Below are 16,365 nucleotides of genomic sequence, written 5' to 3'. Positions count from 1 at the left end.
GGACTGTGATTTCAGAAGCTGGGCCTCTTTCTCGGATCCTCCAAACCATTCATCTCCCATCTAATTCTGTGTTTCCTTTCTTAAACAGGGTCTGGGAGTGTCAGAGGTGATTTTTGTTGCTTTCTAGACATCCTCATGGTCAGTGGGAGGATCACTGCTGGTAGCCTCAAGTCTGTAGTAAATGAATTCTTACACTCCCGGGTTTTACATCAGACTAAATGGAGGCATCTGCCTATACTTTCCTCAAAGGGAATTGTGGAGCGGTGCTCTGGATCCTGCGCCACTCCTTGCATTCACAGTGATGGTACATGCCAGGCCAGCCCTTCTCTCCCTGCTTGCTCCCATCTCTGCACGCATGATGCCCTGATCTGTGCGGCTTCTTTGCCCTTCTCTAATGTTGGTGGCTCTGTGTCCTGCAGAAGTCACTTTCTTAGGGTCAGCTACTTCTCTCTTTGGATAGCTGGGCTCTCGTGTGTGTGTAGATGTGTCTCTGCTCACATACAAAGTCAGAAGACAGATTCCACCCATTCCCATTGCCATCTCGGGCTTTCTGGAGAAATTGTGACTCCAGAGTTGGCTTCAAAAGCACCTTAGAGACAATTGCCCCCCCCCCGGTCCAGATCTGTGAGCGAGGGGACATCAAAATAGATGAAATTGGAGCCAGGACCAGAGTGTTTGAGCTGGAAGGGAAGGGACATCGCCTTTGTGGAGTCCCAACCACTTGTTTACAGCTGGAGAGACGAGGGCAAGGGAGTTATCTGAGGTTCCATAATTTGTAAATGGCAGGCCCCAACCTGGATCCCAAACTTTCTGGCTTTCCTGGCCCAAGGCCAGTGCCCTCTGTCCCCCACCTCCCCTTGGAGCTCTCAGGAAGTCAGCAGGCTCAATTCAGGAGTCTTTGGTCATGAGGCAAAGGAAACACGGGGCTCAAAATGAATCGTAAGGATTGGGACAGAACACCAAAATGAGGCCTATGTATGGGCCAAGGGGCCTTAAGACGAGGAATTGGCATTTCCACCCACCCCATTCACAGTAGGCACCCGGCCTCCTCTAGTCCCCTTTGGGCTCCCTCTGCAAAGCCCCCTGGCCCATTCCTCCATTCCCCTGGGACTTCCCATTCAAGGAAGGCATTCCTTGGCACTCCCCTAACCCCTGGCCGAGTCACTCCCCTCTTGACTGTTCTCAAGCCCAGTGGGCTCAGGACCCGGGACCGCAGCCTGGTGAGCCCTGCCCGCAAGGACCTTTCTAGGGCACACAGAACTTGCTAACCGTATTTGCACCCAGTGGGGAAGAGGGCAAAGCTATTTTTCCCATTTTATGTGTGTGTGTCCAGTGAGGGACCCACAGAACCTGTTTCCCTTTGTGGCGCAAGCACGAGAAGGTGAGTGGGCTCAGGCCTGGGCCTGGAAGTCGGGGTGTACCCAGAGTCTTCTGTGACGTGTTTCGTTTTTATTTCCAGCAAATGGCTCACTTGGTAACTGACTACATGGAATCCCACGGCACGAAGTTTTTGAAGAAGTGCATAATCAAAAAGTTGGAAAAACTTAAGGATAATCACCTGCAAGTTACCTGGGAAAACCATGAGTTGGGCAAAGAAGAGACGGGCGTTTTCAACACAGTCCTGTGGGCCATAGGTAAGTGGACCACGTGCTCTCTAGAAACTTGAACAAATGGATTGTCCATTCCTTTGTGTGGTTCTCCATCTGGGTATGGCCAGATGGGCCTTTCCAGGCAGGCGGCTCTTCTGGTATGTCAAGGAGCTGGAGGACTAAGCCCTTAACATCTTCCCTCTCATCACGTGGCCTTTGAACTCCCTGTCATCTCCCGGTCCTTTACAGAACGAGGCCTTTCAGAAAGGTGACGTCTCGGAGAGTCAGGGACCCTACTTCTAATCGCCTGACACTTCCGGGGGTGGAGAGCTCACTACCTGCCGCACAATCATTGGCTGCACTGTGGTGACTCCAGTTGGGAAAAGGTTCTTCCCTTTTTATAACTGTCTTACATGCCTGTCGCTTCTGCCCATCGGTCTTATCTGCCTTCTAGCCCTAACCAGAACAAGTCCAATTCCTGCTCTAAAGGAGATGGCTTCCCCCTCCCGGCGCTGCTTTTCTCTCAGCTGAGCCTCCCTGGAACTTAGGAAGTATGTCCTTCCTTCTTTCAAAGGTTCAGCTTAAGTGAATCCCAAAAAACTGGTGACCGTGGAATGTCAGGACTCTGGAGGAAGGGAAATGGAGGCAGGCTTAGGGCATTTTGGAGGAGTGTGCCATGTGTTTGATGGCTTCACCAGAGCCTGAACTCGGGGCTCCTGACCCTCTCAGGCAGGCAGTGACTCCACTAAGGTTTATTGAGCACCGACTCTGCGCCAGGCACTGTGATAAGTGATGAGGACACGGGATGAGGCAGAAGACAATCCCTGCCCTCCAGGAGCTTCTAGTCTAAGAGGGACAACACTGAGCAAATATGTACAAGCAAGTGAGCTATAGGACAAATAGGAAATCAGAGAGAAAGGGAGGGCCCTGGAATGAGGAGGGATCCCCACTACAAGCCTGGGCCATGGTCCATCCATACCCTTCTCCAGCCACCTCAGTGCCAGCAGGGCCTCCAAACCCTGGGGCTGCCTCTCAGAGGCGAAGGCCATTTATGTTCTGCCAGGGGCATCAAAAAAGCAGTTTGCCCGGTGGGAAAGGGCTTCTTCCCCTGTCCAAATTCTAGCATGATTCCCAGTGGCTTCTGCCCCGGGACGCCTTAGGGTCTGAGCCCTTGCTCCTCCATTGCCTTCGGGGGCCCAGGCACCATTAGCAGGGGAGGCCGTCTCCTTAGCAAGAACGTGGCAGTTGCTTTGCAAACACTCTGTGATTGGGCCTTTGCGTAGGCTATCTTGTTGGATCCGCACCCCATGAGGAAGTCAGTAGGACCTACCTTGGGTACCGTGTGAGTGTCCCAGAGCAAGTCTTTCCCCCTCCCTGGGTCTGCACTCGTCCCCTTTAAAATGAAGGCCTTGGCTTTGAGGGTCTCTGAGATCCCTGCGGCACGTGTGGTTGTGCCAAGTGATGGCTGGAGTCCATCATGGAATCTAATCACATTCTTAACTTTTTGAAAAAACATCCTGGGCTCATTTGTGTTCTCATCAAAATGGTACAGATAGGGGCAGCCAGCTGGCTCATTGGGTAGAGGGCCAGGCCTGCAGACCAGGGGTCCTGGGTTCAAATGTGGCTCAGACACTTGCTAGCAGTGACCCTGGACAAGTCATTTAACCCCAAATGCCTAGTCTTTACTGCTCTTCTGCTCTGAAATCAATACTTAGTATCAATTCTAAGACAGAAGGGGAGGATTTTTTCCAAAAAGTTAACAGATGAAGAAACTAAGGCTGGGACTGGGACTTGTCCAAGGCCTCTTGGCTAGGAAGCAGCCAAACTGGGACCTGGACCCTGTTTTCTAATTGCTCTGGAACCTTGGGCTCATTGCTGTCTCTCAGGGTTCTTAACCAGAGGCCAAAGATCTTGATTATCGCCACCTTCGGCCCAGTTTAGCAGGGCCTGCAGTGCCTGGAGAGCATTCCCGTGAGCAGACTGCCGGAGGGGTCCAGAACGCCCCAAAGGCGAGGAGCCCCTGGGCTAGACCAACCGAGCAGGACCTCAGCGGCCGTCTAGAGCAGCCCCCCGTTTTACAGAGGAGGACCCTGGAGGCCACTTTCCCCCACTGCCCCCGGACTCCAGGCTCAGCCATTGAGCTGATGGCAGCAGGCCACCAAGACCCTCAGGACGTGGGGCCGGAGCAGCAGTTCTTTCCCAGGTATCGGGGGCGAGTCCAGGTCCTGCAGGGGCCCCCATTTCTCCCGAGTAACTCCGTGATCGCCTCCTCCTTTGGGCCATTAGAAACGGTCTCGTCTCTACCCAGAATTCAGCCGGGATTAGATCTTCGGAGTCTCACTGAGGGTACCAGCGAGATGCGGCCCTCGAGGCCGGCTCCCACAAGCCCCTCATTCGGAGGCAGCAGCGACACAGCGGACGGTCATCTCTATAGAACCTGCTAAAACCTCCAGTTTCCCAAGTCGTCTCAGAAAGGGGGAAAGCGGGGAGCCGGGGGGAGCCTCTAGCGGAGCCCTGGGCCTTCGGAGGCAAGGAGGACCCCCGGAGCCAGCGAGCCCCCGGCGGCCGCGTCGCTCACTCGCCGGCGTCTTTCCGGATTAGTCTCCGAGCTCACGGATGGCCCGAGAGAAAGAATGGGCCGAACTCCCGCCGAGGTCCGAGGAGGCCCAGCTTTGGGAGTGCAGCCTGGAGCTCCCCCGGGTCGGGGCTCACTCGGCTTTCATCGGGGGCTTTGGGACGGAGGGCTGGCCTCGGCCCCCTGAAAAGACAGGCCTGCAGGGCCTGGGCCTGGAGCCGGGGGTCAGATCTGCATCGTAGTTGGGGAAACGGAGGCAAACACAACCTAAATGACTTTCCCGGGGCCGCCAGGGAGCCTCCATGACCAGCTGCCTCAGCGGATGGAGTCGTCGCGTCCAGCCGTCTCCTTTCACCGGCAGGTCCGGGACATCCAGGCTCAGCTTCTCGCCATCGAAGTCCATACTTGGTTCTTGAAGAAACCTTGTCGAATGCCTTCATTGGAGCTGTCAAGTGCATGTCGTAGTTGGAAATAAAGGGGAGCCCCTGTGCTCACTCCCTTGAAACGTTGGAGGGCTGCCGGGCGGCTCAGTGGATGGAGAGCCAGGCCTAGAGACGGGAGGTCCCGGGTTCCAGTGTGGCCTCAGACTCTTTCTCGCTGGGTGACCCTGGGCGAGTCACTTCCCCCATCGCCTAGCCGTCGCTGCTCCTCTGCCTTGGAACATACACAGGACCGATTCTAGATAGAAGGTGAGGGATGCAAAGGGCTTTGCCAGCCTTAAAACTGCCCAAACGCTGGTGACTGGTGCCCCTGGGCATGCCGCATGGAAATATGCGGGTGCCCGAGGGGATCCCGAGCAGATCCAAGGTGGGGGAAAGCAGGGTGCCCCCACACTGTATCGAGGGGACCCGGGGGAGAGACGGAGGCAGGTGGCCACCAGCGGAGGCTGCCCTGGGTCAGGTGTGAGGAAACGAGAGCGTGAGAGCGGCGGGTCTGCGTGACAGCTTGGATGTTGGGGGACCCCCGACACCCCAACATTTACTCAGCTAGCTCCTAGGGCACAAGCCACTGCCCGTGGACTTCTTGGGTCCTTCTGCCCAGTGCCGGGCCCCTCCGAAGAAGCCCCAGGCTGCTTTCCTCGTCAGTGGGGCAGAAGTCTGCCCTCGGCGCCGTCTGCCAGCTTCATCCCTGTCCTCTGAGAGCGGGAATGGGAGGCCCTTCATGAAGATCTGTCTTGTCTACACCTGGCCTGGGCACATGCAGAAGTGGGTCAAAATGAGCATCTTGTCTACACCTGACCAAACATGTGCAGTAGGTGGGTTGAAATGAATGACTTGGAAAATGAATCATGTAACCGTGGGAAAATATTGAAAAATAAATTAATTAAAAATAAATAAACTTTAAAATTCCAAGTTGCAAAAAAAAAAAAAAAATGAACGTCTCGTCTACACCTGACCTGGGCACATGCAGTAGATGGGTTGAAATGAACATCTCATCTATACCTGACTGGACACTCACAACAGATGGGATTTGAAATTAATGTCTTGTCTATACCTGACTGAGCACTCACAGCAGATGAGGTTGAAATAAATGTCTTGTCTACACCTGACCAGGCACTCAGAGCAAATGGGGTTGAAATGAACACTCATCTACACCTGACTGGGCACTCACAGCAGACAGGGTTGAAATGAACACTCGTCTATACCTCACTGGGCACTAGGTGGGTTGAAATAAACATCTTGTCTACACTTGACTGAGCACTCACAGATGTGGTGGGAATGAACGTCTTGTCTACACCTGACCAGACACATGAAGTAGGTGGGTTGAAATGAACATTTTATCTACACCTGACCGAGCACTCACAACAGACAGAGCTGAAATGAATGTCTTGTCTACACCTGACTGAGCACATGCAGTAGATGGGTTGAAATGAACACTTGTCTACACCTCACCGGACACGCACAACACAGAGTTGAAATGAACACTTGTCTATACCTCGCCGGGTGCGTGCCGTAGGTGGGTTGAAATGAACATCTCGTCTACACCTGATTGGGCACTCACAGCAGGTGGGGTTGAAGTGGACCACCGGGAGCCTCAGAGATGCCCTTCGCTGACCCCCTTGGTCGACGGTCTAGCACTGGGCAGTTACAGCTCGTCTTCTGCCCAGCGTAAGCCTCGGTGAGAATGGCAGTCGGGGCCCTTTGGAGCCAGTCGTTAATCCTCGTACTCGGAGCAGAGGCCCCGAGAGGCTGCCACCCCACCCCCTTTTTTCTTCGGGCTCCCAGAGGGATGTTTAGAAAACATAAGCAAACAATAATAGACCTCCAAGGATCTGACTTAAGGTTAGAAAAGAAAAGGAAATCTGCTTTAAGGCTTCCAGCTGGAGCTTCCCTCCTCCTTGTACCTTGTCCAAGAGTCTCCTCCGCTGCCTGCCCGGGCCAGGACTCGTGCATGCAGAGGCGGCGGCCGATTTTACCGTCCTCTGAACGTCTCCCTTGTTCCCTTCGTCGGAGGAAGGGCTGCCTGGCTCTGGAGACGGGACCTCGGACCCCGGACCCCGGACGGAAGGATGCCTCGGGCCTGGGCTCTGCCCTGCTTTGGGATCACGGCTGCCGGCGTAAACAAACGCGCCTCGCCAGAGAAGGGACCCGAGACCCGTTTGATGGCCATCTGGGAAAAGCGGATATGCCGTAGTCCCGTTTCTGCTTAGCTCCTAACTTTTCCTTGCAGGGGAACCTTCCGGACACTGTTTATTTACCCTGCATGTGCCTGTTCGTCAGTGGCACCCTCACCCAGGACCCACGTGCATTGGCAAGCTGGGTCCCCAGAGAGCAGCCTCTGATGTCCTCCAAGCTCTGGGGAAACCGTGAGGGGAGCTGGGATTTCTAATAGCGTTGCCGAGAAGCCCCCACTGGTGTGCTCTCTGTTGATTATCAGCTAGACTTACTTAGCTTTTGGAAAGGGCATTTACTAAGCAGGTAAAATAAGGTGTGCCCGTCCCCTGCACATGCCAAGGCCCTGGGTTCAGAATTGTAGTAAAAAAGCACCCGGGGAAGAACCGCACAGCCCCTGGCGCCGGTAGCCCCCCCTCTGGAGTCTGAATGAAGTCCCTTTGTTGTAGCTCTCTCGCGAGCTTCAGGGGTCTGGATGCTCGTCAGTCACAAAGCTTGCTTCCTTTGGCACGGAGGCCAGGTGGTCCTCGCTGTGTCTCCCAGAGGATGCCGTCACACAGTACCACACCAGCGGGCTCCCCACGCCTCCCAGCCTCAGGAAGTCTGCCCAGTGGCCGCCTGGGCAGGCCCTTCTGTCCAGGGACCTTGTGTTTGCCCGTGACTCCTCTCTGTCTGCTCATCCTGCACTAGTCGGGTCTCTCCAGAAGTGGGAGGCGAGAGCAGAGGGGCTTTCCACCTTCCGAGGAGGACGTCTCCCCGGGGCCCACCGCAGGAACACGAGGAGTCAGAGCCAGCCTCCAAGCCTGGTCCTTAGCCGTGAGAGCAGATGCCCCTGCCGTGGAACCAAAGGAAGATGCAAGGCTGGGCAGGGGGGCAGCAGAGAGACCGGAGAATCAGCTCCCCAAACGTTGCGCACTTAGAAGATAAACACAGCTCAAAATGGGAAGGCTACGGGGTTTCTGCTAAAAATGGCCAGCGATGGGGGCAGCTGGGTAGCTCAGTGGATGGAGAGCCAGGCCTAGAGACGGGAGGTCTTCAGTTCAAAGCCGGCCTCAGCCACTTCCCAGCTGGGTGACCCTGGGCAAGTCACTTGACCCCCATGGCCCACCCTTACCACTCTTCCACCTATGAGCCAATACACAGAAGTTAAGGGCTTAAAAAACAACATGGCCAGGGATGGTTTGGTCCGAGGGTCCCAGATCTAGAAGAGTTCTCAGAGCCCATTGAGCCCGACCTCTGCATTTTACAGAGGAAGGGAAGGGACCTACCGAGGTCCCACTGGGAGCCCCTCCTGCTCTGACCACTCGGCGTTTGGGCCGTCACTAAAGTACGCTAGAGGCCGAGCTGTTCCGTCTGACCCAGACCCATGCCGCGGGGCCTGGATGTGTGGACAAGCACCTCCCTGGGTCAGCAGTCCGGGAGCCCTACAATTTCAGGGTGTCCCCAAAGTGCTGGTGCGCCCAGTCGGTGCCGTCTCCATCAGAGACCAGGACCCGGGACCGACGCTGCCCCATTCCCCGTCCAGTGAGATCATCTTTAGCCCCATGAAAATGGTCGCCGTCGATGGCGTTACCTGCCGCCTACACGCGCTCTATCAGCCTCCCTCTGTCTCCCTCACCTTCTCCTGTTTCTGTCTGGCACTTAAATCTTTCTTAATTAAATGGTCTTTCTTTCACTCATCGTTCTCTGCTCAAGGCAGGCATGAAATCGGGAGGAATGTGAGTTTTCCCATCGTTGAGCGAGAGCCGGCATTGGCTGTGATGTCTGGGGGGGTCCCACGTGTGCCCTGGTGAGCGGCTCAGCATCTGCCCCGGCCACCGGCCCCCTCGGCCGGCTTCCCTCTCCGGCCTCCTTCGGCGCCTTTCTTCGGAGGACCGCCCGGCCCAGCGGCCGAGGGAGAAGGACGTCCTGGCCGGCCCTGCCCGCCCGCCCGCTCGCTGACGGCCTGCAGCTGGCGCAGAACTCCCATGGAGATCCGAAGCAGCTGTGCCCCGGGATGCCTGGGCGGCCCCCGCATTTGTTCTTCCTCTCAGCCTCTGGCATTCAATCTGGGTCTCTGCTGTAACCGTAGCGCGTCCCAAGGACGGGAGGCATCATTAGATACAAACTTGATATCGGGAAATGGGAGCGGAAGGAATTCCTCGTCGGGCTCGAATGTCGGCCTCCCAGCTTCTCCGCAGTCGTGAGTGCGGGGGGACCTGGTCCACGGTGCCGTTCGCCATGTCCCAAGAACTCGGGCCCTGCCAGCTGCTGGTGATAAAAAGACAAGAGCTTTCTGGCCGGCCCCTCGGGGAGCTTCCAATCTATGGGAATTGGGTGCAGAGTACCCAGGGTCAGGAGGACCTGAGGTCCAGTCCTGCTTCAGCCACTTCATAGTGGGATGACCCTGGGCAAGTCTCTTTCTCTGTTTGCTTTCCTTTCCTCATCTGTAAAATGGGAATAATCACAGCCCCTCCCTCCCAATGATTGTGAGAATCAAACGAGATAATATTTGTAAAGCTCCTGCACACAGTAGGTACTCAGTAAATGCTTGTTTCCTTCATTTCTCGCCCCCTCCCAAGCAGGGAGCCAACACACAAAAGAATGCTAATGATAAAGGGAGAATCTGTGGGTGGCGGGGCTGGCGCTGAGTCTCAGAGGAAGCCCAGGATCCTTCTTCTCTGACACTCTGCTCAGCTGTCCCTAGCTGGGGATGATCGGGGTGCTGCTCCTTGGGGCTTCCCCAGGCCAGATGGCACCCTGCTTCATTAGGGCTTCCAGGAGCACCTCTCCCTCTTTGCCCTCATTCCCCTAAAGGAGGGAGGAAGGGGTCAGCCCTGGCCAAAGGAGGCCCTTAGAGCGACCAGGCCAGTGAGAACCCAGAGGGCACAAAGGGCAGAGACTGGAACAGTGGCCAAGGAAGGAGATTAGAACCCCATCGAAGGGGCTTTGCCCCGGAGAGAGAGGGCAACTCCTGAGTTCCGAGGTGGGCAGGATGCCAGCCGAGGAGGGTCGGGGTAGAGGTTGGCGGAATCCTAGTAGCTCTCTGCAGGATGAATCAGTGAGGGTCCAGCCCGCCGGCAGGCAGGCAGCCTAGGTGCCATGGCCTTGAGTGTCCTAGGAGAAAAGCCATGACGCCTGCCTGGATTAGGACCCAAAGGACCTAGGGACAAACTAGGAAGTCACTGCTCCTCCAGGACAAGGAAACCAGAGTCTACTGAGTCCTACCTGGGGCGAGGCAACAGGGCTAAGACATCATCTGCCCCACAGACCGCGGCTTCTTGGGACTTTGATGCCTCGATCAGGGCCAGCAGATGTCCTGGGGTTCTGGTCCACTGGAGGCCCAGAAGGGTTCCTGATTTGGATAACTAGGGAGGAAGAAAGGAAGGATTCACTAAGCACCTACTATGTGCCGGGCGCTTTGCAAATACTTTCTCATCTACTCTCCCAGCAGACCTGGGAGGGAGGTGCTATTACTGGCCACATTGACTTGCCAAAAGTCACCCAGCCAATAAGTGTCTGAGACTGGATTTGAACTCAGGCCTTCCAGACTCCAGGCACAACTGAGCCACTTCTGGCAAAGGGAAGTCAGCCCTCCTGTTCCCCAGGCCCACACTGGCCCACCTCTAATAACAACCTTCAGGACTGCCCCAGAATACGGTTGCAGCCTTTGGCCTATGATGTGCAAATATAAATGGAATGTCTCTGGGTGGCCTTCATATAGGACAGGAAGTCAAGCTCCCAACTGGCTTTGGTGACCCTCATCATTCCTCGCCACTGACAGATCTCTGAGGGGCAGCTCAAGATGAAGTCTAAAACTAAATTGAAAGTAGACAGAGAGGGAGCAGCTGGGTAGCTCAGTGGATGGAGAGCCCGGCCCGGAGAAGGGAGGTCCTGGGTTCAGATCTGGCCTCAGACACTTCCCAGCTGTGTGACCCTGGGCAAGTCACTTGACCCTAATTGCCTAACCCTTACCACTCTTCTGCCTTGGAGCCAATACACAGTATTGACTCCAAGATGGAAGGTGAGGGTTTAAAAAAAAAAAAAAAAGAAAAAGAAAGTAGACAGAGAGGGAGCAGCTAGTTGGCTCAGTGGATAGAGAGCCCGGCCCGGAGAAGGGAGGTCTTGGGTTCAGATCTAGCCTCAGACACTTCCTAACAGTGTGACCTTGGGGGAGCCACTTAACCATCATGGTCCAACCCTTTCCATTGTTAGGATTGTGGGGTTTGTTTGTTTGTTTGTTTGTTTTAAAAGAAGGGAGGGAGGAGGAAGCCGGAGAGTAGGCAGACATTTTGGCCAGAGAGCCATCTATGAAGTTAGGATGACCTGGCCCCCATCTTGGCTGTATGATCCCTGAAGGAGCCCCTTCCCCCCTGGGCTCAGTTTCCCTCAATTGTAAAATGAGAAGGTTGGACTCGATGGTTTCTAGAGCCCCTCACAGCCCTAAACCCATGATCCAAGTCACAGAGGAGGCACCCATCTGGACTGAGAAGGTTTCCCATGGGGACCTCCCTAGCGCAATGGAATTTTTTTTAAAAGCATTTTTTAAAGCGATCCTTCTCAAGTGGGATGAGCCAAAGCCTGTGGATAATTGCGCCCAAGGCCCCACAACGTGCGGATTCGGAGTCTGAGGCAGCTGAAGTGGGCAGCACAGCTTGACTCAGCCTCTCTGTTTTGACTTGGGGCTGCGAGAGAGCAGCTGAAGACTTAAGGCTTGGCCTTTCACACGGGGGATTCGTCCCCCAGATGGAGACACAGGAATGAGAACATTTCCAAGCTCTCATCTCATGCTCCCTGTTGTTTGGACTGCCCCAGTGGGGAGCTATGAGAAGTATGCCTTTGAAATCAAATCACCTTTCCTAGCCAAAGGAATTAGACTCTAAGCCCTTTGGAAAACTGAAAAGCTATCTGGCATTGTATGCGGGGGTGGGAAGGGGGCCCTCCCAGCCTGCTCCCCTGCCATCTCCGCCCCAGGAAGCCCCACATTTGTAGCATGGGACGTGTGGGCTGCGAAGGGTTAAGTGCGCCTGGCCATTAAAGCCCGGTTCTTCAGACCCAGGACCCTCATCAGTTTGAATTAGTGAGGAGGAAAGAAACTTTGCTTTGACAAGTTCCATATGTGATACGTCTCCCTCCAGGATATCCAGGGACAGAACCCAGCGAGGCCCTGTGGTGGAGGGGGGAAGCCAAGCCCCCCTTCGGGGACCAGGACGGCCAGCGAGTTTCTTAACCTTTGAACTGTGAAAGCCCAGGATTGCCCCTTATCGATTCCGAGGTTAATCTCGCCTAATTCTCTCCACTGAAGCGGCTCCAGGGCCACTGGGGTGTCGGGATTCTGGATGGCTACCATTTTCGTTCCCAGCTGTTCCCTCTGTACCATCCATAATTCAGTTCAGCCACCACTGAACCCCTCCGTGCAACGCATTCTGGAGGATTCAAAAGAAAAGGCCCCTTTCCTGGTAGCATTCGTGGATTGCTCGCCGACCCAGAATCCCTGCTGCTGCTGCTGCTGCTGCTGCTATGGCTCCCAAAGCCACAGATATGTTTCACATATACATACACATGCGCACATATATTTTTGTGTGTATACATATGAGTGTACATATTTACATAAACGTGTCTAAAAAACAGCCAGGGCCGTCACAGCATCATTTTAAATCAGAAATTCTCTAACAGTAGTGATCAAACGAAGGCATTCTCACATACCCTTTCAAAAGTAATATTGAGGACAACAAAATCAATGCACCTAAAATAAGAAAAAAAGTCACAGATTGGAGGGGAAGAATCTTTGACTCAAACACCTGGTAAATTGGACTACCAGTAGCTAAAGGCCAAGAGTCACTCCCCAGAAGATAAGGATAAGAGAAGTATTATATAAAGGACCAAAAACCAAATTGTTTAAATGCTTCAAGTCACTAATAGGAAAAATTCAGATTAAAATAATTTGGAATTATCATTTTATATGTCTCAGTTGGTGACACAGGAGTTAGACCTGAGTTCAAATCCAGCCTGAGACACTATGAGAGTTAAATGATTTGCACAGTGTCACAAAGGTAGGAAGTCTGGCTCTTCATCCACTGAGCCACCTAAACATCCCTGCTAATAAATTGTTAATAGTCTCAAATTGCTCTCTCCTTTTGTGGAAAAGAATTTGGTATTATGAAAGAAGAGTGGCCCTGGTGTTCCTCCTTTATGATCCAGTGATAATACTAGTGGGTTTATACCCCCCCTGAAATCAGGAACAGAAAGAAAGGTTCCTAAAGTACCAGGATGTTCACGCTCACAGGATTTGTCTTACTGAAAAGCAGAAAATAATTGGGGTATGACTGGACGGATTGTGGATGAATGAAGTGACTTATTATTCCACTCTTTGTTGTTATTCAGTCATTTTCAATCCTGTCTAGCACTTCATGAACCCATTTGGAGTTTTCTTGGCAGATCCTTGAGTGGTTTGCCATTTTCTTCTCCAGCTCATTTGATAGAGGAGGAGACTAAGGCAGAGGGTCAAGTGACTTGGCCAGGGTCACACAGCTAGCATGTATCTGAGGTTGGTTTTGAATGTAGGAAGATGAATCTTGCTGATTCCAGGCCTGGTGCTCTGGGCACTACGGTGCCTCCCAGCTGCCCTGTTTGGTCAATAGGAAGAAGTGAATGTAGGACATCTCCCCACTTTACACTTCTGGGACTAAGAACATCCCTGATCTAGGACAGAAAAAACCAAACGGGAAGGAGAGTGTGCCCGCTCTCCATGGTCGTGTCACCGAGGACAGAGCAGCTGCTGTGACCAAAGTTCAAACCCGCTTCCTTGCCATTAAAAGGGAAAAAATGGCAGACTCAGAGGCCGAAGTGACGTGGCTGCCAGCCAGTCCCAGCATGGCGTGTCCATCGTTAGCTGTTTTTTATCAGGAGCCTCTGGCTGGGCTGTCGGCCTGGAAAGGGAGTGCAGCGACCAAGCAGACCATCTACGTGGAAAGAAACGTTTCCCAACTCCCTGATCGCCCCCTCCAGCCCATCGCTTCCTCCTGCCTTGATTCCGTCACCGCCGCCTCTCTCTGCCTCCCCCCCCCAAAAGAGGCTCTTCTGAAGTGCAGTTAAGTGTGAGACGTCCAGGCTTGAGGGCAGGCTTTGTAGAAGGCCTTCTGGGTTCTGCTGACCACAGTCCTCTGCTCCACCTCTCCTCCTTGACCATCTAGCTCAAATGTGACTCCTGCTTTGATTAGTGACTTCAGGTAGCCAAATGAATGAGTGTTTGTGATGAGCTTCTCCTATGCCAGGCCTTCGGGGACAGCTGGGTGGCTCAATGGACAGAGAGCTGGGCCTAGAGACGGAGGGTCCTGAGTTCAAATCTGTCCTTAAACACTTCCTGGCTGTGTGGTCTTGAGCAAGTCCCTTGGTCCCCAGTGCCTAGCCCTTACCGCTCTTCTGCCTTGGAACCAATTCTTAGTATTGATTAGTTCTGAGAGAGCTGAGAAAGCCTTTTTTAAAAATATGCCGCGCGTCAGCTGGGTAGCTCAGTGGATGGAGAGCCAGGCCTAGAGACAGGAGGTCCTGGGTTCAAATCTGGCCTCAGCCACTTCCCAGCTGTGTGACCCTGGGCAAGTCACTTGACCCCCATGGCCCACCCTTACCACTCTTCCACCTATAAGTCAATACACAGAACTTAAGGGTTTAAAAAATAAAAATTTAAATAAAAAAAAATATGCTGCGCGTCGTAGCTATACATACAACAAGAAGCCAGCCTCTATTCTCGTGGAGCTTCCATTTCTAATGGAGGAGGCGCCATCTTGAATAGCACGGGGCCTTTGCTGGGAGATCCCCTAAGCGCATAGCGGGCGATGATGATGATTCTCTACGTACGTGCTCGTGTACAAGCCGTCTCCCCCGTTAGGATGGGAGCCCCTGAGCACAGGAGCTGATTCCCTTTGGGTGTTGAGTACAGTAAGGCCGAAGAGCCCTCAGGACTCGGCAACGGGGTTAAGTGACTTGCCCAGGGTCACACAGCTGGGAAGTGTCTGAGACCAAATTTGAGCCTGAGGTTTAATTAATTCTCTCTTAATGGAGTAGAAGAGGAGCAGCTGGGTAGCTCAGTGGATGGAGAGCCAGGCCTAGAGACAGGAGGTCCTAGGTTCAAATCCAGCCTCAGACACTTCCCAGCTGTGTGACCCTGGGCAAGTCACTTGACCCCCATTGCCTACCCTTACCACTCTTCTGCCTAGCAGCCAATACACCGAAGTTAAGGGTTTAAAAATGTAAAAAAATAAAAAATTAATGGAGTAGAGGAATAGCTAAGAGGAAGGTCTTATGGATTGGGGAGAGAGAGGAGAGAGAGGAGAATGAGGGCTCGGACTTGTGGAGTTGGAGACGCCTGGGGGATATCCAGTAGGAACCACCCAGCTGGCGAGGTGGGCCTGGACTTCAGCAGAGACCGGCGTGGGTTGGGCAGAGATCTGGGATGTGTCTCCACAGAGATGACCCCGTGGATGAGATCGGCCAGAGACAGGAGGAGGAGAGAAGAGGGTCCAGGACCGTCGGATGGATGCGCCCACTGTTAGAGGTCACAGTACCGACGGAGATGCAGCAGAGGAGGCCGAGGTAGTGCTCGAGGGCTTAAAGGAAAGCCAGGAGAGGAGGGGGCCGTATGTCACACACAACAGGAAGGGAGACGGAGAAAAGGCCACCAGCTTTGCTCTGAGACCATTGGGCCCAAGGAGATGATGTTTGAAACCATCTTAGAAAGCCTCGCCCTGGGGGCGGCTGGGGGATTCAAGGGATGGAAAGCCAGGCCTGGAGAAGTGAGGTCTTGGGTTCCAGTCTGGCCTCAGACACTTCCTAGCTGTGTGACCCTGGACGAGTCACTTAACCTCCCTTGCCTCGCCCTGACCGCTCTTCTGCCTTGGAACCAAGACGCAGCATTGAGGCTAAGAAGGAAGACGAAGGTGTAAAGAAGACAAACCTCAGCACCAGCTCGGTGCGCCCCCTGATCTCCGGGTAGAGGTCGCAGCCTTCCTTGCTGGCCAGTGCGGAGGCTGGTGGCGGCCCCCCTCCCAGCAGCCCTGCCTCTGGGTAGTCCTTGCTGCCGCCACGGCCTTGCAGGGCCTCCCCACCAGGCCGGAGGCGACATTGGCGACGGGACACTTGGCAGGAGACCCGCCGAGGGCTTCCCTTGGATTTGCAGACACCCTCCTCCCTCTGACGTCCCACTCAGCCCAGCTTCCCCGTGGCCAGAAGCCCCGCGAGCCAGGAGGAAGGCCCAGTTCACGCGGTGAAGAGACACACGTGCCCTTGTTGGCCGGAGCAAGGCAGAGGAAGCTTCCTGGCATGGTCCCCTCCTCGGCTGGCGGGAGCAGTGGTGCGGGGCTGCCCCTCTGGCTGCCCAGGGGTGGGTACCCCTAGCGCCCCCGGACACACGGAGAGGGGGCTCGAAGCCAGAGCCAGCCCTGAAAGGTTTCACTAGCGAATTGCAATTCCACATTAATTTGCCGTCTCTTGGGGTGCAGATTCTACCCTTACCGAGGGAGGAGAGTCCCAGAAGGGTCAGAGATCGTGCAGGAGGCCATTCTTTCTGCAGCCGCCTCTGCTAACGCTGCCCGTGCCAGCCAGGCCTGCTCCC

The 16,365-nt window shown here is 54.4% G+C and overlaps 1 protein-coding gene across 1 annotated transcript in view; it reads left to right on the top strand.

Annotated features, from left to right (window-relative positions):
* Positions 1–1,336: 1,336 nt before the first annotated feature.
* Positions 1,337–16,365, top strand: part of TXNRD2 (thioredoxin reductase 2) — a gene marked incomplete at its 5' end in the record, with an annotated part of 37,876 nt that continues 22,847 nt past the window's right edge. The window contains one exon of the mRNA XM_044674549.1: positions 1,337–1,634. Coding sequence (XP_044530484.1) covers positions 1,337–1,634 — 298 coding nt within the window. The remainder of the gene's footprint in view (positions 1,635–16,365) is intronic.

Source organism: Gracilinanus agilis, chromosome 1 (assembly GCF_016433145.1).
Source record: "Gracilinanus agilis isolate LMUSP501 chromosome 1, AgileGrace, whole genome shotgun sequence".
Lineage (NCBI taxonomy): Eukaryota > Metazoa > Chordata > Mammalia > Didelphimorphia > Didelphidae > Gracilinanus > Gracilinanus agilis.
The sequence above is the reverse complement of the archived record's forward strand: the minus strand, read 5'-3'. Positions and strand labels throughout refer to the sequence as shown.